This window comes from Syzygium oleosum, unplaced genomic scaffold (assembly GCF_021117445.2).
Source record: "Syzygium oleosum isolate NSW1041296 unplaced genomic scaffold, Sole_v2.1 Sole_v2.04, whole genome shotgun sequence".
Classification (NCBI taxonomy): domain Eukaryota; kingdom Viridiplantae; phylum Streptophyta; class Magnoliopsida; order Myrtales; family Myrtaceae; genus Syzygium; species Syzygium oleosum.
The window spans coordinates 15,529,352-15,554,791 of NW_026607488.1; the positions used below are offsets into that span (position 1 = coordinate 15,529,352).

General features: G+C 40.2%; 2 protein-coding genes across 3 annotated transcripts; one reads left to right on the forward strand and one right to left on the reverse strand.

Annotated features, from left to right (window-relative positions):
• Positions 1-5,945: 5,945 nt before the first annotated feature.
• On the forward strand, positions 5,946-13,544 carry LOC115687072 (RNA-binding KH domain-containing protein PEPPER). The gene is made up of 6 exons (XM_030612549.2): positions 5,946-6,533; positions 8,182-8,440; positions 10,108-10,256; positions 10,356-10,607; positions 12,418-12,612; positions 13,079-13,544. Exons 1-6 carry the CDS (start codon positions 6,117-6,119, stop codon positions 13,250-13,252), a joined length of 1,446 nt encoding a protein of 481 aa, XP_030468409.1. The 5' UTR covers positions 5,946-6,116; the 3' UTR covers positions 13,253-13,544.
• Positions 13,545-13,712: 168 nt separating this feature from the next.
• LOC115687073 (transcription factor bHLH35) lies at positions 13,713-19,216 on the reverse strand. Of its 2 annotated transcripts, none has more exons than XM_030612553.2 (5): positions 19,055-19,216; positions 18,757-18,916; positions 18,317-18,550; positions 17,829-17,999; positions 13,713-14,078 (listed from the first exon to the last, which is right to left on the reverse strand). In XM_030612553.2, exons 1-5 carry the CDS (start codon positions 19,126-19,128, stop codon positions 13,989-13,991), a joined length of 729 nt encoding a protein of 242 aa, XP_030468413.1. In that variant the 5' UTR covers positions 19,129-19,216; the 3' UTR covers positions 13,713-13,988. The 2 variants fall into 2 exon arrangements, with proteins under 2 accessions (XP_030468413.1, XP_030468410.1); XM_030612550.2 differs by having other exon boundaries at positions 18,757-18,952; positions 19,055-19,214.
• Positions 19,217-25,440: the final 6,224 nt, after the last annotated feature.

The following is a 25,440-nucleotide window of genomic DNA, read 5'->3' on the forward strand; positions in this document are numbered from 1 at the left end:
TCGCCGCCGTTCAACAGCAGTACCGGATAGCCGCCGCTCGGTCGTTCCAGACGCCGCGGCCTCGCCACCACCACCACCTCACCGTCTCTCTCTCTCTCTTTTCCCATTGTAAAACACCATCACCAGCCACCCTTTTTCAGCCAAGAACAGCCGAGAAACCAGCAGCCCATCGCCGCCAATCGCCGCCGCTCGTGGACGCCGGTGAGTCGCCGGTACCCCTTTTCGTGGGACGCCGGACGCCGCCGCCGCCGCTGCTGTTTGCTCTCTGTCCAGCCACCTTTGAGGGCTTGATTTTGCGTGGAATCACAAGTAAGTTATATCCTAACCCTCGCTTAGGATAACGGGTAATTTCGGGTTAGTTCAGGCCCGTTTTAGCAAGTTTTAGGGGTTATTCGTAGAGAAATGGTTGGACTGCTTTGGCTGAGCTGTTTGGATGATATTGTGATGATTTTTGAGGTGGATTGGAGGTTAGAATTGATTGATTTTGTGATTGGAATGATTACGAATGATTATTGTGGCTTATTGCGTGAAAAACGGGCCTAAATGTACCGTTATAGTGATTTTCTGTGGTGGCCGAATTACTGTTCATTCTGTGGCCGAATTGATGCATATTGGTGATTAAGATATAGTACGTGTTGGTTTGGGGGTTGTCGGTAGAAGTACGACGCCCGTGAATGGTGAAATTTGGCTTAAAATGCAAAGATTCGAGTTAAATTGTGCACGTGCGAATTTAATTGGTAAAAATGTGAGTTGGCATGGCGTACTGGTAGCCTGTATATGTTGGATGACGTGTGCGAATTGGTCGTATGAAATTAGCATGAGATTGGGTGCCGATGTGTTAACGTGCTCGCTTGGTCGCATAATCCCTGAGGCGTGTACTATAACACGGGGAATTGAACCCGTCCTGAGGCGTGTACTGTAACGCGGGACGATGCCCGGTATTGTCGGAAGACCGCCAACCTGAGGCGTGTTCGTTTACGCGGGTTGTGCCGTAGGTGGAGGATGTTGAGCCTGAGGTGTGTACTGTAACGCGGGCAAGAGACATAGCCTGAGGCGTATACTGTAACGTGGGCTAAGGAGTGTTGTGAAAGTGAGACGGTTGTTTATGCCGTAGGTGGAGGATGTTGAGCCTGAGGCGTGTACTGTAACGCGGGCAAGAGATATAGCCTGAGGCGTGTATTGTAACGCGGGCTAAGGAGTGTTGTGAAAATGAGATGGTTATATGTGGACCGTGGATTGAAAGTGGGCCTGAGGCGTGTACTGTAACGCGGGTCAGAAATGAATTGGATGCATGTGCTCGAGTGAAATGATAATCGTATGATGTTGTGTTTGTTAGGCGAATGTGAGAATGGAAAGTGTTCGGTCTATCGATGATACCTGTGCATACATTGGCCATGTTATGAGGATGAGTGTGTTTTGTGGTGACTGCATGTTATAATGATTGGACTAACGTGCATGGTGGTGCATGTGCCGAGGTAAGGCCAATGTGCTTGTGAATGTTATAGCATGTCAATTGCTGATTGATTGTGTGCTTGAACATGCCCAGAGATACGTGTTAGCCTAGGTAGGGTTTAGGGTGTTGCTTACTGAGAAGTGTTATCACGGTTTTATTTAAAACCATTTAGCTGATCGAAGTTTCAGCGAAGTCGGGAGACAAGGACAATCCAATTGAGATCAATGCCGAGTCCAACTCTTCAGAGGAACATACTGGCATCGACGAGACCGATTCTGAGTGGACCCCCTCTAGGGCGAATAGGGGTTAGTTAGAAGTTAGGGGTTGGACAATTTTTGGAGACGCCCCTTTTTGGTGGTAGTGTTAGTCTACCCGAAGTCGTTAGTCCTTTTTGATATCGGCGATTGTTAGTCTGGAGGTTTGGTGGTTGCGATGGTTTGTATTGAATTTTTGTGAATATAATGGGTGTAATGAAGTGGTTGGTTGCTAGTTGTGATGGATTTTAATGGATATTGTATATATCGCGGTGTAATATAGTGCTCGGTGGTTTGGTGATTTGTCTCTCCCTATTACCCCGTGATTATACTGTCAGGGTTTATATTCTTGTTTCCGCCGTGTTTGAACTCTGATGTGTTGGTTTAGGTCGGCGGCATTTCCTGGGACGTCGCACTAATTCGATCGATGAGGGATGTCGCGAGCTCCATGGGGTTCAGGGCGTGACAGCTAATCAATAAAGAGCCTGTCACCTTTTGTTACCATTCAAACCTTCTCTCTTTTTATGTCCCGATCGAACAAAGGCCATGGAATTGTTTGTCAAGCCATCAATTTGATTATATGCACAAACCTACTTGACATATATTTCAATGAGACATAAACTATTCATTCTCGGTTATAATCCTAGCCGATGATTTCAATATAATGTCATGATTATATCACATACGACATCATTATTGTATCTTGTATATAACAAGAAGACAAATTCCATATTGTGCAAGCATGTACCTTCATACATGAACAAATTATGACCATCAAGTACAGAGACGATTCGACGAAGTGTCAATATGTGCACTTGTGAACCACAATTATCCAAAATACAAGTCAACACCGTGCCTCAGGTATAAGGATTTTACACAAGACTAGAGCCTAAACGATTAGACATTGACCTCGCTAAAAACTTCTATGTTGCTAATCGTTCTGAGTATGTCATGTTCAGTGAACTTATCTGATACAAGCATCTGTGTTCTAGTTCGGGTATCACAATAACCAATGACTTGTGACTCATCATTCTCTTAGGTATCAAATACTTAATGGAGAAACTCGAGAACACACCCGTCTCAACAAGATCACCAATATCCTTTTAATAATCCACCGACTGGAACTATTTAAAGATTCAGTCTAAACTTTGAACCTATTACACATATCCTTAACACCTTAATAATAGGTCGGTTGCAATTGATCTTATGAATTCATTCATATAAATTGGACAATGAATGAATTTGTCTTAGTCATTAAATAATAAAACTGAAATCCCTAACATGTAACTATTACATGGTTGCTTTAGGGAATATAACCAACATTTGTCAGACGATTCAGGAGTCAAATCCCCTAGAAAATTCCTAAACTTTCACTTGAGAAACAAAGATATTATGATTTTTGGCAAAAGCCACAAAAAACCTCAAACGATGTCCATTGTGATACATTTATCCTAAATTTTTTTTCTGTGACACTAAAAATCCCATACTTATACTTGTGTGACACATTTACCCTTTGTCAATGAGCACCATTAAAAATCCACCTATGTGAACGCCGAAAAGTAAATTGTGTTGACATGGCACCACGTGACTTAAATGAAATAAAAACGACGTTGTTTTTATTGAAAAATCATTTGATAGAACCTTGAAAAAGGGTAAATGTGTTACATAGGTATAAGTTTGTGATTTTTTATGTCATAAGAAAAAATTTAGGGTAAATCTATCACAGTGGATATAATTTGAGGTTTTTGATGTCGCAAAAAAAATTCATGGTAAATTTGTCATAGCGGGCATACTTTTGGGCTTTTGGTGGATTTTTTCCTCTGATTTTTCAAAAGAAGAAAATCCGAACTTTTACTAGGGACACAAAATTGTTTTTCATCCAAGTAAGTTGATTAGGCAAATGAAGTGACTAACGATGTTGATGTGTACAAAAACATGTCAGCAATGGCCAAATGAGCGCACAAGGGTTTTTGGTTTGTTTTAGAGCTCTACGGGCTTGCTTTGTTATCTTTTGAGATTTCCTATGGATTCTATCATTTTGGTATTGAATAGAAATTTCTCTTGACAATCATACGTACACTATGATAGACGACTTTTGAAGAGGGAGCTTTTCTTCCCTAAATTGAGGGAAACAACCTTGAAGAGATAGTGAAATTTGAAATTGCTGACATAAACAAGGACCCGGAATTACTTGGTTGAGATAGTCATCTTCAATGTTCACAAGTCGGAAGAGGCAATTGTCACAAGGCTCATCTTCTTTCAATTTGTCAAAGTGAGCGGGATAATCTATAGATGAGTATGTGGGAGTTTTAGAAGCCATTGAAGCAGCATATGTGAGGGCGAACAAAGTTTTGTAGCTGATAGAAATCAGAAGGGAACGTTTTTAATTCAAGTGTAGGGACGAAAGTGCAATACAAATAAAAATCAAATCTTACTAAGCTTTTATACCCTTGGAAAAGAGGCGACTATTCAAAATGATGACCTACATATCAATGGCTTATAATGAAAATGGCATGTGAACAATATCGATTGAAGCAACGTGTCAAAGCATGATGAGGTGAAGAGGAGTAGCCATAAGAGCACAATGTACGAACCGTCAGAGGTACAATATGCATCCTGTACTATTCTGGAAAATAGTTTTTCGTACTTTTTCAAATATTTAAAAGAATTGAAAATCTCTTTTAAAAGGGAGCATATGTTTACACCAAAAATAAAACCAAGTCACTCTAATCAGCATGAGATCAATTTGAGTAAGTATATGACCCAAGACTAGGTGAGGTGGCTATCGGTGAGATAGCGACTGCATGGTCCTTATCGATGGCCATACTAGTCACAAGAGAACTTGTCGATGGTAATACTTATTGATGACCACGATTAGCTATCAATATATGAAAGCAGTTGGTTGACAATTGTCATAATAAAGTTGACCAAGTGCTAGGAAGGCAAAGATATCCAATTGAAAGACACCGATTGACAACTGGATAAGAAATTAATGGAAAACTAACTGTTTTGTAAGTAAAGTGGGGTGCGAAGTACAAGCATAGTGGCATTTGAATTTGAAATTGTTTGCGGGTAAGGCAATGGAGCACAATAGATCGTGATTAGACGATGAATTTGAAGGAGAAACAACCTGTATGAGAGTCAAGGCGGCAACAAATAAACGTGGAGAATCAAGATGCGACTTTTGAAGGAGTAATTGCCTGGAGATAAGATGTCATGGTGAAGTGAAGATATGGAGCTGAACACCTTCAAGATGTGAAGGCATGGTTGAAACTGCTAAAGAACTGCTCATGGACAGTTACACTGTAAATATTACAAGTAGGGATAAGAGCACCAGAAGTTTTAAAACTTAGCACAAAAGTATAATTGAGTGCTAAAACTTTCAAAAAGTGCAATTAACTTCTAAAACTTGTTTCAAAAGTGCAATTGAGTCCTAAAACTCTCAAAAAGTGCAATCAAATCCTAAAACTTGTCACGAAAGTACAATTTAGTAGTAAAGCTTTAAAAAGTGCAATTAACGGAATGACTTAGTTGGACTAATTTGACAAATTTTAAGACTTGATTGTACATTTTGAAAGTTTTAGGGTTCAACTGCATTTTCATGACAAGTTTTAGGACTTAATTGTACTTTTGAAAGTTTTAGGACTTAATTTGCATTTTCGTGACAAGTTTTTAGGGCTTCCAATGTATTTATCCCTTATAAATACTAGTACTTGTGCATGGTAAGAACCCCCAAACAAACAAACAAACAAAATTTATCTTTCCATTATCTTTAAATTTTTGTATCATAGTTGTAGTTTCCAAATATCTCGTCGTCGATTAAATCCTGACGTTTATCTTAATTGTAGCTCTCAGATCTTCGTCGTCAATTCAATTCCGGTGTTTATCTCTCTATCCTTTCGCTCTGTCGCCAATTAAATTCTGACCAAGTATTATGCACTTTGATGTTGATCAAATTCCGTCGGAATACATCCATCGCGGTTTCCTTGCGCTCGAGCGATGTATCCAATCTGGAATCGCCATAGAATCCATCTCCCCTTACAAAAACCAAAAAATCGACTTCCCGGTGAAAGGTATCCCCTCGTCGAAACAAATTCCGACGGAACAATTACAAATCAAAAACAATTATGGTCTTCCCCTACAGCTAAGACATCTCAATAACAAAATTCATTTAAAACTTGGTTCTAATGGAAAAGACAAATAAATTTCTTTTCCACTAAGCGAAACAGATCTCTTCACTTTCAAGCCCTAAAGCCAAGAATAACAAGAAGTAGTCTCCGACGGACCCCCAAAACACTCGCAAAATCGACACAACTCACACTCCTCCGCCCCTTTCTCTACAGGCCATTACCAGGAAACTTCCCGTCTCTTCCCCCTCGACTCCTCCTTCTTCAACCCTCGCCGCACCAATGGCCGCCGCCGCCGCCGCCGCCGCCGCGGGGAGCGCATCCCCCGACAACCTCGAATCGGAGCCGCAATCGCCGCCGCTCTCCGCCTCCGGGGTCACCGATTTGAACGCCTTGCCGAACGAGCCGAACGAGCCCATGGACGCATCGACCGACGGAGCAGGAAGTGAGCAGTACACTGAGCCGCCTCAGGCGGAGGCCGACCAATTGGCTCCTTCGGCTCCTCAGGCCGCCGCCGCCGCCGAAGCTGATAAGAGGTGGCCGGGATGGCCTGGCGACTGCGTTTTTCGCCTGGTCGTGCCTGTTCTCAAGGTCGGGAGCATCATTGGTCGCAAAGGGGAGCTTATCAAGAAGATGTGCGAGGAGACTCGCGCTCGCATTCGCGTGCTTGACGCTCCTGTCGGCACTCCCGATCGGATTGTAAGTTTCCTAGGGTTTGCTCTTTCTGCTTTCCGATTGGAGTTTGTTATTCTGCAGTTGGCCTGTTCAGTGTTGTGGGTATTCTCTTTCGTTTACTGGGTTTACTCGTGTTGAGCGAGTTTGGATTGAAGACATCTAGTTCTTTCGGAATCGTTGGGGTCAGGAGGGAAAGGAAAACTGAACTAGGGTTCTTTGGCTACACTTTTAGGGCTATGGATTTGATTTATTTGCTTGCTGTGCTGTTACTCGTTCTTCACGTGTCATTCACGTCTTCTAGTTTCTGTGGTGATTGACGAAAGAATATCTTGATGGCAATTTTAGTTCTCAACTTCATAAAATCTGCATCTAACATCATATTTGGGTTGATGAATAGTTTTTGGATTACAGATTTGCCCCAAATGCTATAGCTTTTCTCCGGTTTGGTTGAGAAGATTAACCACTTAGTTGCTTTCCTGTCCATTCCTCTGCTTATTGCGGACCCGCTTTTTAAATATATCCCCTTACCGGAATAGCTAATCTCTCATCTTTCAACATCTGTCCTTCTGAAACGGTCCTCAACTTTTCCTTAAAAATTTGCAATGTGAGCTTGATTAGAGTCCCATCAGCCTATAGTTCTATTGCTGTTCATTACATTGACAATTGCAATCATCATCATAGCCTCCAGCTTTCTGTTCTTCAATCACTGTTCATTGCTTGCCATTCTGGTTATGAAGCATGTCATGTATTGAATTGGTGAATTTGAGGCCTAGGGTTCTTATAATTTGATTTCCAGCTCATAGCTAATAGCCTCATAGTTATCCAACTCACGGATAAGTAACTGGAAAATATTGTAGAGAAATTGGGCAGAACCTAAAGAAGTGACTTTGTGGAGAGATAATCAAAGTTGAGTGACTTGGTATAAAAATAAGACGAACCAGTAAGGTACATGAAAGTGGGGGCAAAGTTGGATGAATACAAAACTAATTTACCCTCACATATCCTTGCTTCCGCTATGCATGTGAACCAAGTAAATAGAGAATGCTATAAATAGTGGAATACCTATTCTATTACTATCCTTCTATATTCTAACCCAGAGGAACAGTTATCCTCTTCTGGATGCATTCCCTTGCATAAGTCAAATATGACCTTAGTGGATAAAAGAAAGCTTATGTGGAAGTAGGCTCTACTTATTCGTGATAGGAACTAGCAGTTAGATTGTTGACATTTTTAATTTCTATTTATCTTCAATGTCAAAACTGATGCACATTCCTGAAAATGATTTGGGTTTTCATATATCCCCACATTTTTGGAGTCCATTGTAAAGAACTCCCATAGTATCACTTTGCATCTTGTAGTACAACATGGCTTTGTACCTGTTTATTTGGTTTTTGTTTCAGAAATAACTAGAGACAGTGGCAGATTTCTTTGGATTATTGCCTGACAATTTGATTGCCATGATTCCATTGCTTTGTCTTCCTCATTTGTTCTATTATATTTTGTTGTATGACTGCAGTACTCCATTTTCGAGCTACTTGCGTCCTGTTATGAACCAATTTTTATTGTCTGTATTCTGCTTCAACTTTGAGATTTCTGAAATGCGGACCATGGCAAATTTTGCTAAGGAAAGTACTTTTCCCCAATCTTGCCTTTGCTATATATTGTTTCACAGGTATTGATATCTGGAAAAGAAGAGCCAGAGGCGCCACTTTCCCCGGCAATGGATGCTGTAATAAGAGTTTTTAAACGTGTCTGTGGACTGTCCGAGAATGAGGGTGATGCTAAGTTGTCTGGAGCTGCTGGAGTTGCATTTTTGTCAATTCGGTTCTTGGTGGCCTCCACTCAAGCAATAAATCTGATCGGAAAGCAAGGTTCACTAATTAAATCGATCCAAGAGGGTACTGGAGCTTCTGTTAGAGTATTACCAGAAGGTAAGCTTTTTATATTTGTGCACACTTCTGAATTTTAGACGGTGCTACCTTTGTCGTGACTTACGTTGATAAATGGAAACCAGCAAAAAAAAATTACTTGATAATTATGACCGTGTGTTTTATTTGGCATTTCAATCTTAGGTCCAGATGTACTCGTTGCTCTCTTTAAAAAATCTGGAATAAAATATCTTGAATATGTGTTGAATATGAAACATAGCTGCTAAAATTATTCGTAATTTAGAAGCATGAAGTCATTTAGGGATGTTAAACAGAGGATAATTTGGTTTGGGTGAAGAAAATAGAAGAACACTTAGCTGATTTGAAATGTGCAATTGATGTATCTAGCATCCAGATCTTCCCGATCTTGTCAAGGGGACATCTGTTGCAATTACAGCAGGAATGGTGGTAATCATAATACAGAGTAGAGACAAGCAATTAGAAGTTTTTGGATTTTCATTTTGTTCGACTCAGGTCTCAATGCCATTATATAGAAGGATTATAGTGGTACCAATCGCATCTCATCTGTCTATAGGTTTCATTTACCATTTTCTTGTGTCTACACTGGCCTGGTTTTGATCTTGAGTTTGTTCCTTGGGTCAAAGGTTACTGTTTTTCTAAGAAAATGAACAATTTATTCATTTTGCACAAAATGTCTTGCTTCTTAGTTTGATAGGCTTCATTTCAATATTTTTTGTTTGCTCATTCACCGATGTGCCCTGCCAAAGTGGTCCTCTCTTCCCTCTCTTTTGGACCTCTCCCAACACCTGAATTATTGGAATCTTGTGTTTTAGGAAGCTCTTCTGGTGGACTGAGTGAAGTGGTCTAGTCAAATGTTTCGTATGAGGAAGCAATCTGCCTCCTTGGTCTTTTATTTGCATTTTCAAAACTTTGAGTTTGATCTTGTAGAGATTATAATCCCAAGGGTAGTTTACATGTATTTACTTAGTAAATGGCTGAGGAATATACGTTGGGCTGAGGAATTATATGATGTTTTGTTCCCTAAGCATATGAAAGCAGAGCAGGATTTTCATTATTGGGCTGGAATTTAGAGATACATAAATATAAGTTGAGATTTTTCACACATTCACTGTATGTACAAGGGGTCACTCTGGGATGTCAGTGCCATTTTAGTCAAACTTCCTCTCTGCCAAGCATGATCTCTAGTATAGGATTGTGAACTAATTCACCCTTTCCTTCCTCTGTTGTTAATCATCTTTCTGGAGGGTTCCTGGTAGTTGAATCACTGATCTTTGTATGTCAGAGGTTCTGATGTTAGTCAACTGTGGACACGATGCCAAGAACTTTCAGAGGACATTCTTGCATCGCTAGAGTGTAGTTAACAGATGATTTAGGTTAGTATTATCTGGTTATGTTATATTTGTCTTCTGACTCATCCATAAAAGTTCATAGATAAGTCATTCTTGTCTAATTCTAATTAGGTAGTGCAGCAACTCAACCAGTTTCCTTCCTTTCTCCATCTCTCTCTATATCCTCCCATTTTGTTTACTGCCTCATTTGTTTCCTTGTTCCGTGATAAAATATAATCAATGGTGATGAGCCAAGTATTTCCTTTTATCCCAGTTTCCTTTTCTTATCATTTTCTCCAGGCTGAGTTTTGAACAATGATTTTTACACTGTTAATTATTCTGAAACATCTTGGATGGCAGGCGAGTTGCCAATTTATGCTTCTTCGGATGAGCGAATTGTGGAGTTGCAGGGAGAGGCGTCAAAGGTTCTTAAAGCTGTAGAAGCAGTAGTTAGACACCTGAGGAAATTCTTGGTTGATCATAGTGTTCTTCCTCTTTTTGAGAAGAGCGTAAGTCCTCATATGCTGAGTTGTACTTTGTGTGCACCTCATATGCTGAGTTGCCTATATTTTTCTGCATTTAAGTACTAATTTTTTCCCAACCATTAGTGCAATAATGCAGCCCAACAAGATCGTGCATCTGAGACTTGGAGTGACAAGTCAGTACTGCATACTGCTCCAACTGGAATGACAACTGAGTATCCACTCTCCTCAAAGAGAGAATCACTTTACATTGATCGTGAGAGTCAGTTGGAGCCCCAGATTGCACGCTCTGGAGTTTCACTCTATGGACAAGATCCCTCAATATCTGCGATCCGGTCAGCAAGATTTGGTCGTGCAGGCGCTCCTATTGTCACTCAGGTAACTTCTTCTCTATCTATTTGGTCTTTAGTTAAATTTGCCTGATTTGTTGCAAAGCTCTCTTGTAATGCTGATATGTATGAAACCTAGATTTGCCTGAAGCATTATTTGATAATTCTTGAATATCATTAACTTTTTAGGGCTCATTTGGTATTTTAGGCACCAATGGGGTGCATTGGCCCATTTATTTAGCTATTTCTCTTTCTTTTTATATAAATAAACCTAGAAGTAGCATATTTAAAAGGACTTATGCTATTAAAAACGTCTTATCTGCTGTATTAAAAGCATGGCATCTATTCATCAACAAATTTCTACCAGAAGTGCGCAATATCTTCATAATTCTTCCTCTCCTTCATACAAAACCTTCATAACCAGAAAAAGAAGGATAACAAGTAACTAGATTTGGGTGAAGATATGCCCGTTTCTTTACGAGCCTGACTCAATAAGTAGATGCCTAGAGTCTAGATAATGACTCTACTCTACATACTAAACTCCATGAGTTGGCCTAATATTGACCGGTCCATTGTAGAAAGTAGAAGAATGTGATCCTGCTTGTCAGGGAGTGATTATAATTTACCTTCATGGACGTATTTTCCAGCCCTTCATCGTATATTACTGATGCAGATCCCTGATATGCACCATGTTGATAGTTGCCATCATTTTTAGGCTTATTTTACAGCAAGAATGCCTTAGAAATTATGAGATGTTTTGTACTTCCTCATTTGTGCATCCTTACATACTTTGTGCAGCATTTCACTTTGGTTCTTAACGCCTTGGCTAGTTTGGGTAATTGGGAATTGCTTTTCTCAAGGATCTGTCAGTACATTGGTCGGGGTTGACCATAAGATGACGAAACACTCATTATCATGCAAATGGGAAAATATAAGAAAGGCACAATGAAAAAGTTGCGTCTTCCATTTGCCCCTTTTTGGATTCACCTGATATATATGCTTGCACTCTGTTGGGTGAAGTTCTCAGTACTGGCCTAGTCTATTAGGCTAAATTCTGCGAATTCCACTCTTCTCCTTATCTTGTCTACTGCAAAATTGTGATGGCGCTGCCATTTCCCTGACAATAATTAAAAAGCAGTAGCTCATTTTCGCAGCTCTCCCTTTCTAAACATGTTTTTATTTCTTGGGTTTCTGGTTCGACATATGATGTCAGGATTATTTTGTATATTTCTATGGTGATATTGGAATATTCTCCAGTTCTTTCCTCTGTAACAAGAGCAAAAACACAGGCCCACCACACACATGCAATCGTACACACTACTCTCTCTCTCTCTCTCTCTCTCTCTCTCTCTCTCTCGTAGATGTGCTCATCAGGCATGCCCACCTTAATGTCACTTCCAAATTGCTTTGCCGCATTTTCACCTGAATCCTCATTAGAAGCATCTCTGAAGTGCTTAAGGATTGTTTTGTTATGACATATGACCTCCAGATGCTTTGGTAAATCTCAGTTTCTTAGTTGATGTACTTTTTGTTGGTCTTCAGAGTGAATCACTGCTTGAAAATTCTGGCTCTTGCTCTTATAAACTTTGATGCTTAAGTTAATGTCTAGACATGGAGTTGTCCAGACTCTTTATGGAAGGAATTTGCTAGCTGATAAGACCAAATGGAGCTTTTTCTGTGCTCTTCTATGTGGCTTAAGGTTTAGATTTCTGGAAAATCTAAGATTATAATGACTAGTGAGCTACATCTACTGCATAATAAATTCAATCTTTGGCTGGTTGAAAAAGTAAAAACTTTGAGTTCATATTCAAGTCAGTAAGTGTATTGCTGGATTGTTTAATTGTTTTCTCCTGTTTTAGGTTGTGCAAACAATGCAAATACCACTGACTTATGCTGAGGACATCATCGGCATTGGTGGGGCTAACATTGCATATATTCGTCGAACTAGCGGGGCCATATTAACTGTGCAGGAGAGCAGAGGACTACCCGATGAAATAACCGTGGAAATAAAAGGCACTACATCTGAAGTTCAGACAGCACAACAACTGATTCAGGTAAGTGGCACATGAATTTTAGCTGCTGTTTTATTCTTTAATTAACTTGTATTTGGTCTTTAAGTTTGCTCACATTAATGAAGTTGTTCTTTTTGAAAAGGCGTGCATATAGCATGTTAATACAATGCTGTCTAATTGTGGTCGATATATCTTGTATAGAACTACTGTATGGTAAATTTGGCATGTATGTGCCTATTTATATAATATAAACGCTCTTTCTTTTTGCACCAGCTGTGATCCTGTGAAATTCCTCTTTAAAATCTGCTCGGCCTGTAGAAATCGTGAAAGCCCAACCATGTCGATGTTGTCTATTGCTGTTTCCTTTGTTCTTTTGTCTTGTGTTCTTATATAGAGCTTTTGGAATTTGAAAGATCACATAAATCGTGATTTGATGACCTTTCAATTGTTCGAGTCAAATAATATGATGGTGTCAATTGTAAGACTAAATCGATTCATTTGTCTGCAGGAATTCATTAACGGTCATAAGGAGCCGGTCACCAGTAGCTACGGCAAGATAGACAGTGGATTGAGGTCATATTCTCAGTTGGGCGATACATCTTACACGTCTTCGTCGTTCTCATCACAGCCGTATGGAGGTTACGGTTCTAGTTTAGGAGGCTACAGCAGCTTCAGGCTTTGAAATGTTGGATCGAATTTGCCTTGTTGCTTTCCTTATCGAATCTTGTCTTCCCTTCGATATTTATAGTTTTGGGGAAGTATGTGTAAAGTTCACTCGAGCCTGTTCCTCTCTCTCTATAAAAGATCAGTAGCTGTAAAACTACTAGCGACCACTTTGCTATCGTGTTAAAGCGTAGTTACGCACGTCGGGTTTGTTATTTAAGCATATGAAGGGGATGAGCTTCAGAGTAGTATACTGCGGAACTTATTCTTGAGCGGTTCAAGGCAATTTTATGCGAATTCAAGTTTCTCCATTTTGATGTTCTGTGTCGATCATGTCTCTCGATCTGCTCTAAAGGGGCTGTTTGATTTCTTGCTCTCTGTCGAGTCTCGAACCTGGAAAAACGTTATTCCGGCCTCCTTGTGGTAGATTTTGCAAAATGGAAGTCACGACCAGAAGTAGTAGGAGTGGAGATGCGATATCAAGAAAGAAGAAGCTACCGCGCCCGTTGTATTCATCGGTAATGTTCTTTTTTGCCTTCTCCTCTCTCTGTGGTTTGCAAAGACAAGCTGAGCAACGGACTGAGTAGTCTCGACTACGAGTAAACTATACTAACTGAACTTGCAATACATTAATTGCGGCACGGATAAGAATACTGAGGAATAATGACAACAGACGCACGGGGAGAGAGGGACGCAGGCAGAAAAACTTGCAATTCCTAGAAACCTTTCTGGGGCAATCTTCTCGTGCCATTCGATCACATGCTCATAGGGCTCTGTGGGTCATTAAGCGCCGCGATGGCCGTCTCGATCTGCATCTTCAGATTCTCTTTCTCATTCTCATCTGCCTGCATTGAACGAACGAACACATAAACTGGTGAGATAACCCTAACTTCTTACCTCGTATTGACCTAACTCGATCTAAATCATCGAAATCAAAGCGTGTCAAAGATTGGATCCAGATGACCTGCCAAAGCACCCAGCAAACAAAGAGCGAACGAGACACGATGTTGGTATATTAGACTTAGGAGCACCTCCTCCTAATGTCGTGTCATTGAGTCAATCATTGAATCCTCAAAGCCTTCAATTATTGAAGACACACGTATCTTTCATTAGGGCCTCTAAAGATTATCACAAGTTGGCTTATTTATTTAATGACTACGTGGCCAAGCATCAAAGTCTAATTTTTAGATTATTTTCGGCTTCTATTGTTATACTCGCACCATCCAGAAATTGAGTCCCCCAGTTAAAAAAATAAAATAAACGGAAGTATTTTCATATAATCAAAATGTTTTCATCGATTAATTATTTCGAGCAATACGAGTGATTATTTTTAGAAAAATATTTTGAAAATCATTCTCTCTTTTTTTTTTTCAAAATAAATGGGTCTGAAATTCGATCGCAGCGTCAGTGAATCAACAACAATAATGAAGACAAACAGAGGGAAGATGATTGGCCTACACATCAGGCTAGGTCGTCCAAAGATGAGGGCACCCGAATGATGAGGAGAACGTGCGAGAAAAAGAAGCGTGCGAAAGAGACGTAATAACCCGCGTGGGGCTCGAGAGTAAAATTAATAATAGTGGAATCATACAATCATAATACGACCAAAAAGTTTTTTAATTAAAAAAAATGACCAAAAAGCTAAAAAAATTAGAAACACGTTTCGATACGCGTTTCGAGGACTAGCACAAGCTCCTCGTGCGCATTAATATATAATCACATCATATTATTATGATTTTATGCCGATGGAACTTTAAATCTAACATTAATATTATATATCCGCCTTCCTTCTTACTAACAAATAAAACACACATCATTCTTCCTTCTTTGCTAATTTAAAAAAGATTATTGGATTTTCCTTAAGGGAAAGTCGCAAGTTTACTTTCTCTCTCGAGCGTGACCTGGTCATTGTCGCTACCATGTGAGGCTCGCGAAAACTCGTTATTTTTTTCGGCAAAATCTTCGATGATCATCGTTGTCAAGCACCCAAGAGTTTTTTTTCGTTTTTTTATTTCTTTTTGCCAAATGCAACAAAAAAATTTCAAATCGGTTGACTTTGAAATCACGACCCATCTCTCTTGATTTTGAGATAAATTTGTAAATAGCAATTAACTTTCAAGTATAATGGGATATCATGAAAAAGAAGAAGAAAATAATATGTTAGTGATCATGATGCAAACTAAGATGGTGAAATTTAACTATTGCATGATTTTTTAAACGATATAAATTGGCAATCCTAATTTTGTCTTTAAATTCAGAGGTCGGTTCATGTATTATTTGATGATAAAAACATGGGAGTTTTGATTTGGAAATTAATGTATAAATAGATGTGTAATTGTTGTATATATAGGGGACAAAAAATTAATGATTTGGAAGTTCAAGATCTCTTTATCAAAAACAAAAGACAGAAAAGAAAGAAAACAGCTACGGACCTTTACTTTTTTTTTTTTTGGTCGAAAGCTACGGACCTTACTTAACAGGTGGAAATCTGCATAAAAAAATAAATGTTTCTATACCATCATCGTTAATTGAGCCGCTTGAAAAGTAACACTAGATTATAAAAAACACCGTGGAAATTATTTTATGTTGGGTACTAAATCCGTGGTGTCACGATACCTTGGAAGGTGCCCACACCAAATTCATATTCTATTTAAAAGTCAGAAAAGGACAAAAACGTCGTTTATAACGATGTTTCTCGGGCCGAGAGAGAGCATCAAAGGATGTTTTTTTTTTTTTAATGATCCTTGGAGAACAGATCTCGATCTCTCGATAGCCGTCAGATTACAAAAGACAGTAAATCACACGCATCGATTATAATTTTTTTCAAATTTTTTGCATTACCATAACCTAAACGAACGACGGAGTTTGCAGAGGAAAAGGAGAAAAACCTCACCGTTTGAAAGTGGAAATGTATATGATGAGATGGGGCCATATTAAAACCCTTTTTCCAGAAGGAATTAACTTTTGTTCTTTACCTCTGTGGCCAGTTAGCATCGGACCATACGAAATAAATTATTGAAGTTTTTGCCCTAAATACATCCTATCATGGACCTCCCACCACTTTACTATAAAGTAAAAGTCATTACCTGTTACCAACTCAATGGACCCACCATCCTCCATTAATAATCCCCTCCTATGAACGAGACCCGTGTAGAAATTTTTTATTTTATTTTCTTCTTGAGTTTGGTATTACATATATATACCCAACCAAAAAAAGAAAATTATATATAGGGCTAATTCCAAAAATATTGTTTGAGCTAGATTTGGGATTTTAGTGAAAGTTAGTGATTTTTATGAGATAAAAAAAAGTTTGGCCGATAATTATCACTCAATATAAAATTGGTACTTTTTTAGGATTGGGCTTATCTATATATTTTTATTGGTTATGAATGTGTAGATAAGGAAGAGGTTGTTGGTAAGGTGATAATTAATTCCCTGTGCTTTTATTAGTGGTTTTGTTTCTTTCCGGGCAATACCTGCATTGTCTTTACATCAACAATGCCACTTCTATTATAAGTGTCCCCACTATGTTTCTAAGAAGTTGTGGCAAGGATGTGTTTTTATTTATATTTCGGCTTTTAAATTGGACATCATCATAGGTTAATGGACAAAAGAGTATGCTCGGCTAACAAAGTTCACTACTCTTTTTTCTATGTTTAAAAAATTGATATCGAATAAATATTAAATCTTTCTCCCAATTGAGGAAATTCTCTTTTTTTTTTCTTGACACGAGTGAGTTGGGATTTCTTGTGATGTGACGTACCGTATTATGCCACAAACCCTTTTGTTCTTAGAATGGCAAATTGATGCATCGGAAAATTGGTGACAATAACTCATCATCAAACTCACTCAGGACATTTTCAAAAAAAAAAAAAAAAAAACTCAATCGGGTTTCGAGCTACCCGTTACTATTTTTTTGGGGGGGGGGGGGTGGTGCATTATTTTCTATACTTTTTTTTGTGATAGTTATAAAAAGAATCCTCAACTCTGCTCTTCATATTAAATATTCTCCTTACATTTCAGAACCTACATTTTGCGTCTCACCATATTATATTTTCAAATCGCGAAAATGAAATCCAATGTTGAGAAGGGGGATAACTCGGGAAAGAAAATGGAAACTTGGGAAATTGTGAGTGGATCGAAGATGCAATTTAAAATCCGATTCAAAAGGTGAGGGCGGTAATTGTGGGTTTTGAAATACGGGGAGCAAAATTAAGAATTTAATAATTTACCCAAACTTTTTTTAGCACCAAGACATTATTAAACTATGACGTCATCCCTCCTCTATCAGACTTTCTAAGTAAACCATCAACGATCTACTTTAATTCATGGTTAGAAAAACAGAGGAGAAGAGTGCCCGGGTCGAGATTCGAATTCAAAGACAAAGTTGCCCCAGGCTAATATAGCGTGAAAAATTAACCAATTAAATAGGGAAAAAAGAACGTAATTCAATATTCACAGCCCTGATTTTTTTAAAATTTTTACCCCGCTTTTTTATCATTGGAAATCAAAACACTTAAGCGGGTCGATTCGGGTCGATTCATTTCTCTTTTTTAAATCCGAAATTCTAAAGAGAGAGAGAGAAGAGGAGTGACCTCGATGAAGACTGTCTTCAAAAGCCGGCCAGAGAAAGCAGTGATGTTGGCAGTGATGATCTTGAGCTTCAGAGACTCGAACACTTCGCACAGCTTCACCATCGTGTCCGTTCTTTTACTGCATGTCAAGCTCACCACCACCGTCTTCTCTTCCATGTATGTGATCCTCAGCTGCCATATTATATTTCGTTATTGACCCAATCAATTCGATGAACATCGTCTTACATGATCCAACCATATCTTATTTCTTATTAATGTTCGGCTCCTCTGTCGTCCCACCCAATCATATAATAATCCACACAAGGATTTCAATCGGGGGAAACTCTCTGATTCGCATCTCTATCGAGACAGCTCACTGAGCTTGGCAAGAAATTAATCTAATCGTTCTTGTTCGAGACTGAAAAAGAGCAAGCCCAGGATTGGAATCGGTCTGGACGGCAACGTAGAGATCGCGATATGGAGAGAGATGAGGGAGAGGAGAGATTTACTTCGAGGACTTCGATGGGGGAGATTCGGGAGCCCCCGGAGTCGTAGAACGCGTCGGTCCTCTTCTTCTTGGATCTCAAGTAGGCCGGAAGATCTTGATCGCAGTCGTAGCCGCCGGGGCCCTTCTGCAACTTGCCGGATTCTAGCTCCAGGATCTCGGCTTGGATCCTTCTCTCTTGTTCGTGCAAGTCTTGGATGTAGTCAATCGCATCCTTGATGATCGATGCCTTATCCATCTGAACCCAAAAATTAAAAGCACCACACCCGTTAGATTTAACCCAGAATTAGACATGACCAGAGTCTCAAGTTTAGCAAAAACAGAACAACATCAGTGACAACATCACTCTCGAGTCTCAATTATTGAGAGGGAGAAAGGGTTGGGGTTGGACCAAAATTTCATGTGCAGTTTTGTAATTGTAATTGATTGGGTCGTGGTCATCACCTTGCTAATGTTGGGCACCACCGCCCTCAATGCAAATAGCCTCTCGTTGAGCTTCTTCCTCCGGTTCCTCTCCGACACGATGTTCTTGGAAGCCGCTGTGGACGCCGCCCCGTCCGGGGAGCTCGAGTCGTAGTACCCAGAGATCGCCTCGTCTACCCAACTGCCACAATTTTCCAAACTTTTCTGATGTGATGATCTAGGCAAAAGTATAGGGCAGGCACCAATTAATCGATCGGGTGTGCTCTCGTGTTGTGTATCAAGACAGAGAGAGAAGGAGAGAGAGAGAGAGAGATGAAACCTGTCAAGCTCTTCAGTTTGGTAGAACATGTTCGTCTCCCAATAGTTCTGGTATTCCTCAACATTGTTTTCCATGGTGTTTTGTTTGTGTATCACACGGAGAGAGAGAGAGAGAGAGAGAGAGAGAGAGAGAGAGAGAGAGAGAGAGAGAGAGACTATGAGGTGGTTGCTAGAAAATGGAGGGCAAGCTTTATATATACGCACAGAGAGCGAGCAATACGCCAGGGAGGCGGAGTTAAGGATGGTACCATCATCCCACAGCTTTCATCACGTGGTAAATTAAATTTGTTTCTTGATTGCTCTCCTCCTCCTCCTCCTCCTCCTCCTGCTTTCGTCGTCTTCCGTCTTCTTCTTCTTCTTCCATGAAACATCGTCAAAAAAAAAGGAAGGGCAAAATTTCGGACAGCCAATGGAGTTTTAGTCTTCGAGGCCGCGTGGACGGTGGGTGGGGACATGGATTGCAATTCACATGTCATCATATGTTCTCCCCAGGGTACTAAGAAAGAGAACATGAATGCTGTGTTGTTGGATTTTCCCGAGTCCCACGTGGGTAAGCCCCACTCGGTGAAGCCTATTGGCTCTGGCTCGGGATGCCACTCGAAGTTTTGATTGAGATTTTGACGTGTCGTTTCCTTGACTCCTTGAATCATGGAGCTCCGTATACGCCGTGTGGGCAAACCGTATTCCCCCAGAAATTATGCGGGAGCGTGTATTGTATTTGTGTTGTATACCATCTCGATATGCCCGCCCCTCACGCGAAGGCTAATTGGCTAAAAGGGTTTCATACGGAACGGAGACATGTAATGGACTATATTGAAGTGTGAAAGGAAGTGCGACTGAAACAAATTGGAGAAATGGGAGCAAGCACGCGGGGCCGTGTTTGATAGTGATCAAGAGTTTGTAGACAGATTACAAAGCTTTAAGGGAAAAGTACACCGGTAGTGTTGAAAGTTATTACGAAAATGCAATTGAGTCCTAAAACTATAAAAAAATGTAGGTAAGATCTAAAACTTGTTAAATTAATACAATCAAATTCCTCTGTTAACTGCGTTTAATTTATTTGACGGAAAATACTAACGTGTGCTCCCCTTGTCGAAGTTAATGAAATGACTTGATTGTATCAATTTGATTAGTTTTAGGACTTAATTGAATTTTTTCGATAAATGTTAGGACTTTTGATGCACTTATCTCAATATTTTATTATTTACTTTCAGGTGAATAATAGGGGAGTCATGAATCGACTCAAATGGAGTTTTTTTACATCATGTCTTGAATATTGATCTTTAACTCAATCGCACTCCACATGAATGGCAATCTGATTTTCACTTCAGTGGGGCTTTTTTTAGCAACCATACCATGTTTGGACCCAATACAAAGTCCTTGCAATGGATTGGAACTTAACAATCAAGAGAGAGAGAGAGAGTGAATTGGTTGTCGTAGCATTTTTAATATATGTTAGTGCAAAATAACATGTAGAGGATGAAAAGTATTTATAGAGTTATGCAGAACAAATATCTTCAAGAAACATGAATGTAAAGAAATCAACAAGGTTGGAATCTACTTTCGCAATCCACTCGGCCTACTTCACTCTTCCGAATTTAACGACCCAACAAGAAGGTTGGAATCTACTATCGCAATCCTTGAAGACTCTGACAGCATTTGCAAATGAAGTTGCCTGTTTACGAGGGACTGTAGCTCGCTCTACGAGCACATAAACTTCACTCCAAGCTCCTTAAAGACTTTTAAGTACTTTTTATCGATCAATCGTTTTTTACATCAATTAATCATTTAAAAATATATAATGAGTATCCAATTTTTGTCATTTGACCTTTTTGTTATCAGGATCCTTTTCCTTTTGACTTAATTGTGTTTCTCCTTAAAATATCTTATTAGTTTTATTAATATATTCATTGATTTATAAAATGCTTATTCTCTAATATTATTAGTGATATTCATTTCGATACTAATTTTCTAATCAGTTTCTTTTTTCTCCATTTTCTTTATTTTATCATTTACACAAATCAGCAGTAAAAAATCGATTTCTTTAAAAAAAAAATGGGATGAAAATACACACTTACCCCATAAACTCAAGTGCATAGCAGATGCTAACGAAAAATAGCACGGAAAATCAACGGTCGTAACAAAACGGAAATTGAGGGGATGATTATAATAATCAACAGTGTAAGAGGAAACGTGTGCTCATCCCAAAGTTTCGAGGAATCCTGTGCAGTTTCCCCCGTGATGGGAAAAGAACATAAATATCCTCACATAGTTGTACTTTTTCTCTTTATTATCTGAAAAAGAGATGAAAATCGTTCTAAAGGGGCTCATTTCCTTAGGACATGACGTGGACGTAGATAATTTAATACATTTAGAAAGTGAAATATTCCAAAAAAAAGAAACATCTATTTTAAAAATCGGCATCCTTTCTCTCCTCACTTCGGGTTTCGTAGGATGAGAGAAGTGGCATATTAAGATCAAAACACAAGGCTCTAAAAAAAGGAAAAGACATTCTCCTCCACCAGTGGTCCAGTACCCCTTGAAGCCTAACCTTTCCGTCGTCATGCCCACGAATTATTAAAGACTATCAACCGCGAATTATTAGGGACAATGATAGTGTACCACCATTCATTGCATCTTGATGGTTCGAAAAAATAAGGGATAAGTGCATTGGAAATCTTAAATTTTATCACAAAAGTACAATTGAGTCCTAAAATTTTCGAAAAGTGCAATCAGATCCTAAAAATTTATCACGAAAGTGCAATCAAGTCCTAAAACTTTAAAAAAACGTACCAACAGAAGAATTTTATTGAACCAATTTGACAACTTTTAGGACTCAATTGCACTTTCGTAACAAGTTTCAGGGCCTGATTGCATTTTTTGAAAGTTTTAGTACTCAATTGCACTTTCTTGACAAGTTTTAGGACTTTTAGTGAAGTTATCCTAAAAAATAATCCATTTATAATTAGCCAAATGATATTTTAGAGAATTAAAGAACATTCCTGTCGTCCTTATCACGATTTCAAAACTTGTTAAGAAATATGGCAAGAGAGCCAAAAAAAGAAAAGAAAAGAAAAGAAATTGATGTGAACTAAAGATATTTATATGAAGGGAAAAAACCACCAAAAACCCCAAACTTTGCCACCTGTGACACATTTACCCCGAACTTTTTTCTGTGACACCAAAAACCCCAAACTATGCTATTTGTGACATATTTACCCCAATGTATTTAGTCCATGGGCATTTTCGTCTTTTTTTCTTTTTCTTTTTTTTTCCTTTCCGGCGAGGGGGGACCTCGCCGGCGAGGGTCGACCTCTCCTGAGTCGGGCGAGGGCCGCCCTCGCTCGCCCAGGCGAGGGCGACCCTCGCCCAACGCCGGCGAGGGTCGCCCTCACCGGATCCGCGAGCGAGGCGGCCTCGCCAGATCCGGCGAGGGCGACCTCGCCCACTCTCAGCGAGGCGACTCGCCCGACGCCGCGGCGAGGGTCGACCTCGCCCGAGTGGGGCGAGGGCCGCCCTCGCTCGCCCAGCGAGGGCGACCGCTCGCGCGCCGGCGAGGTTGCCCTCGCCGGATCCGGGCAGGAGTGGCCTCGCCGGCGTCGAGCGAGGGCGACCTTCGCCTGTGCGAGGGCCGCCCTCGCTCGCCCAGGCGAGGGCGACCCTCGCCCGACGCCGGCGAGGGCCGCCCTCGCCCGACGCTGGCGAGGGCCCCCCTTGCCGGATCCGGCGAGGGCAGCCCTCGCCGGAAAGGAAAAAAAAAGAAAAGGCAAAAAAGACGAAAATGCCCATGGACTAAATACATTGGGGTAAATGTGTCACAAATAGCATAGTTTGGGGTTTTTGGTGTCACAAAAAAAAGTTCGGGGTAAATGTGTCACAGATGGCAAAGTTCGGGGTTTTTGGTGGTTTTTTCCCTTATATGAACATTCCTGTCATCTGTATCACGGCCTTTTGTTCCTCTTGTTTATGTTCTCCGGATAATTTCAACTTTTGCTTCATGTGCATACGAAAGGATTGATCGAGTTGAAAGGTTTAAAAGGCCCGCGTTATTATTCAGAACAAGATTTACCAACAAAGAAAATTTATAATCAATAACGTAGTTAAGCACTTAGCGTCACCCATCATAATCAATTCCGTCCAATTTTTTACATTACGATGGCTGCTTGGTGTTTGACACGAGATGCTCATGTGATGTCCACGGGGCCTAATTAGCACTATGTTAGTATGTAGGTGCTGCGTCCGCCACACATAAACAAAAAGAATAATGTAATAGATAATAAAAACAAAAGATATTTAAAAACACATATGTAAGTAAAGAGTGGAAATTGTCCAAAAAGTCTTAAACCTATTATACGGCGACCAATTTAATCGTAAATCTTTCGATTGTGCCAATTTTGTCTTACACCCTGACGATTTGCCAATTTATTCCTTTCGGCCAATTTTGGCCGGAAATTACTGACATGGACGTTGGTTGTCCTATGTGCCACAGTCGGTAATGACGAGGACAATTTTTACAAATTTTCAATTTTTTGAAATATATCCTTGTTTTTTTCTTTTCGCTCTCGTCGGCCACCCCTCGCCCAAATTTGGCAAGGGCGAGGGCAACCCTCGCTTAGGCAAGGGTCAGGGCAGGTTGGCCTCACCTAGGCAACCCTCGCCCTCGTCGAATTTGGCAAGGGTTGGTGAAGGCCGTCCTCGCTTGGGCAATTGTTGCCCTGGCCAGATCCAACGAGGATCGCCCTTGCTTGCGGCCGATAAGCAAAGAATTGTTGGAGAAGTTGAGGATGTAGACTGGTGGAGAAGTTGACGTTCGACCCTAGCAATTTGAAGAGCTAAGTCTAGAACTCCCAGTGAAACGAGGATTGCGATCGTTCGCAATCGTTTGTGGCATGCCCCAATACTTGACAATGTGCTTCGAGAATAATCTAGCTGCCTCTTTAGCCCGTGTGAGTCGGACACCCTTTGGACTTGGGCAAGTTTATGATGAAGTTCATTGAGACACTTTTCTATTGACGCTTTGAGATGGAAAGCGCTCAAGAAACCCTGCAAGCGATCATTGTTCGAGGTTGTCTTGTTGGCACACAAGACATGTCTTCACATAAGCCTCAACATCATTGTGTAGGTGTGGCTAAAAGTACCGATCCTCCACAAGAGCCAATATGTGAAGGATTCCCATACACTTTGTAGTACCTCCTTTCACAGCTTCCTATAAAGAGGGATGTATAGTCATCGCCCCTTTGTTGTAGATTATGTCACCCTCACACTAGAATTGTTGAGTCTTGCCCTTTTATGCATACTCAAGAAAGGGCCTTGGCAGTTGGGTCGTGTTGTTGCCCTTCTTGATTTGCTCAGATTATGGACACTCGGGTTGACTGATGGTTCCAAAGTCCATCTTCCAACTAATAGCATCAGCCATAGTATTGGCCTTTCTAGGCTTGTACTCTAGCACATGGTTGAATTTTGCAATGAAGTATTGCCAACGAGCTTGATTCGGGCTTAGCTTCTTTTGTGTATGTTTGAAAGTAACTCATAGCTACATTATCCATCCTTACGATGAACCATGATCAAGAGGTAGTATCTCTATGTACAAAGGCAGTGCACCATCACTGTCGTCTCTTTCTCTTGTATCGTGTTTTGCCGCTTGATGTCATTCAACATCCTTGACTCAAATGCCACTGGATGTCCATCCTGCATAAGTACACCATCAATAGAATAATCCGAGGCATCAGTCTCTACCTTGTATGGTTTTAAGTGATTGAACAGCATGAGCACTGGTTCCTTAGTCATCGCCAGCTTTAGCCGTTCGAATGCCTCTTGACATCCATCCACTCCCACGTTGTCCCTTTCTATAGCATGTCCGTGAGTGGCACGACGATCTTGAGTAGCTCTGGATAAACTGCCAGTAGTAGTTGGTGAGGCCAAGGAATGATCATAGCTCCATTACCTTGGTTGGTGGCTCCCACTCCAGCATGGCCCGAAGCGTGGGTCTATTGCACTTTAGATCGACTTGCTTTAATACCACTTGTCACAGGTCAGTTGATTTAGTGTTCCCTTAACTGTGTGGCCTTAGGAGTTTCTTCCTAATTAAACCTTACTCACCACACTCACAAAGATTCTAGAGAGAAACTCTTAGAAAAAGAACTTATGGAATTCTATTACTTGTGAGATGGAAAAAATGAGGGGTAGAGAACCACTATATATATATAAGTACTCCTTTGATCACAACCATAGAATTCCATTAATCTAATGATGGAGAGTCTATCTCCCCATTGACCAACTATCTGCATCAATTACAAGAAAACTCTAGAATAATATACATTTCCCATGTGACATCCTCGATTCGGACCTTATTTCAGCAAGAGAAGTGGCTTAAACTGTCAATGCACT

What these genes read in the sequence shown, in the direction of transcription:
- LOC115687072 (XM_030612549.2), top strand. Translation starts at nt 6,117, where the DNA reads ATGGCCGCCGCCGCCGCCGCCGCCGCCGCGGGGAGCGCATCCCCCGAC. An exon ending in TCGGCACTCCCGATCGGATT is followed by an intron (nt 6,534 to 8,181) that starts GTAAGTTTCCTA and finishes ATTGTTTCACAG; the next exon opens with GTATTGATATCTGGAAAAGA. An exon ending in TGTTAGAGTATTACCAGAAG is followed by an intron (nt 8,441 to 10,107) that starts GTAAGCTTTTTA and finishes CTTGGATGGCAG; the next exon opens with GCGAGTTGCCAATTTATGCT.
- LOC115687073 (XM_030612550.2), bottom strand. Translation starts at nt 19,128, where the DNA reads ATGGAAAACAATGTTGAGGAATACCAGAACTATTGGGAGACGAACATG. An exon ending in CAAACTGAAGAGCTTGACAG is followed by an intron (nt 18,953 to 19,054) that starts GTTTCATCTCTC and finishes ACTTTTGCCTAG; the next exon opens with ATCATCACATCAGAAAAGTT. An exon ending in TGAAGACAGTCTTCATCGAG is followed by an intron (nt 14,079 to 17,828) that starts GTCACTCCTCTT and finishes CGTTCAATGCAG; the next exon opens with GCAGATGAGAATGAGAAAGA.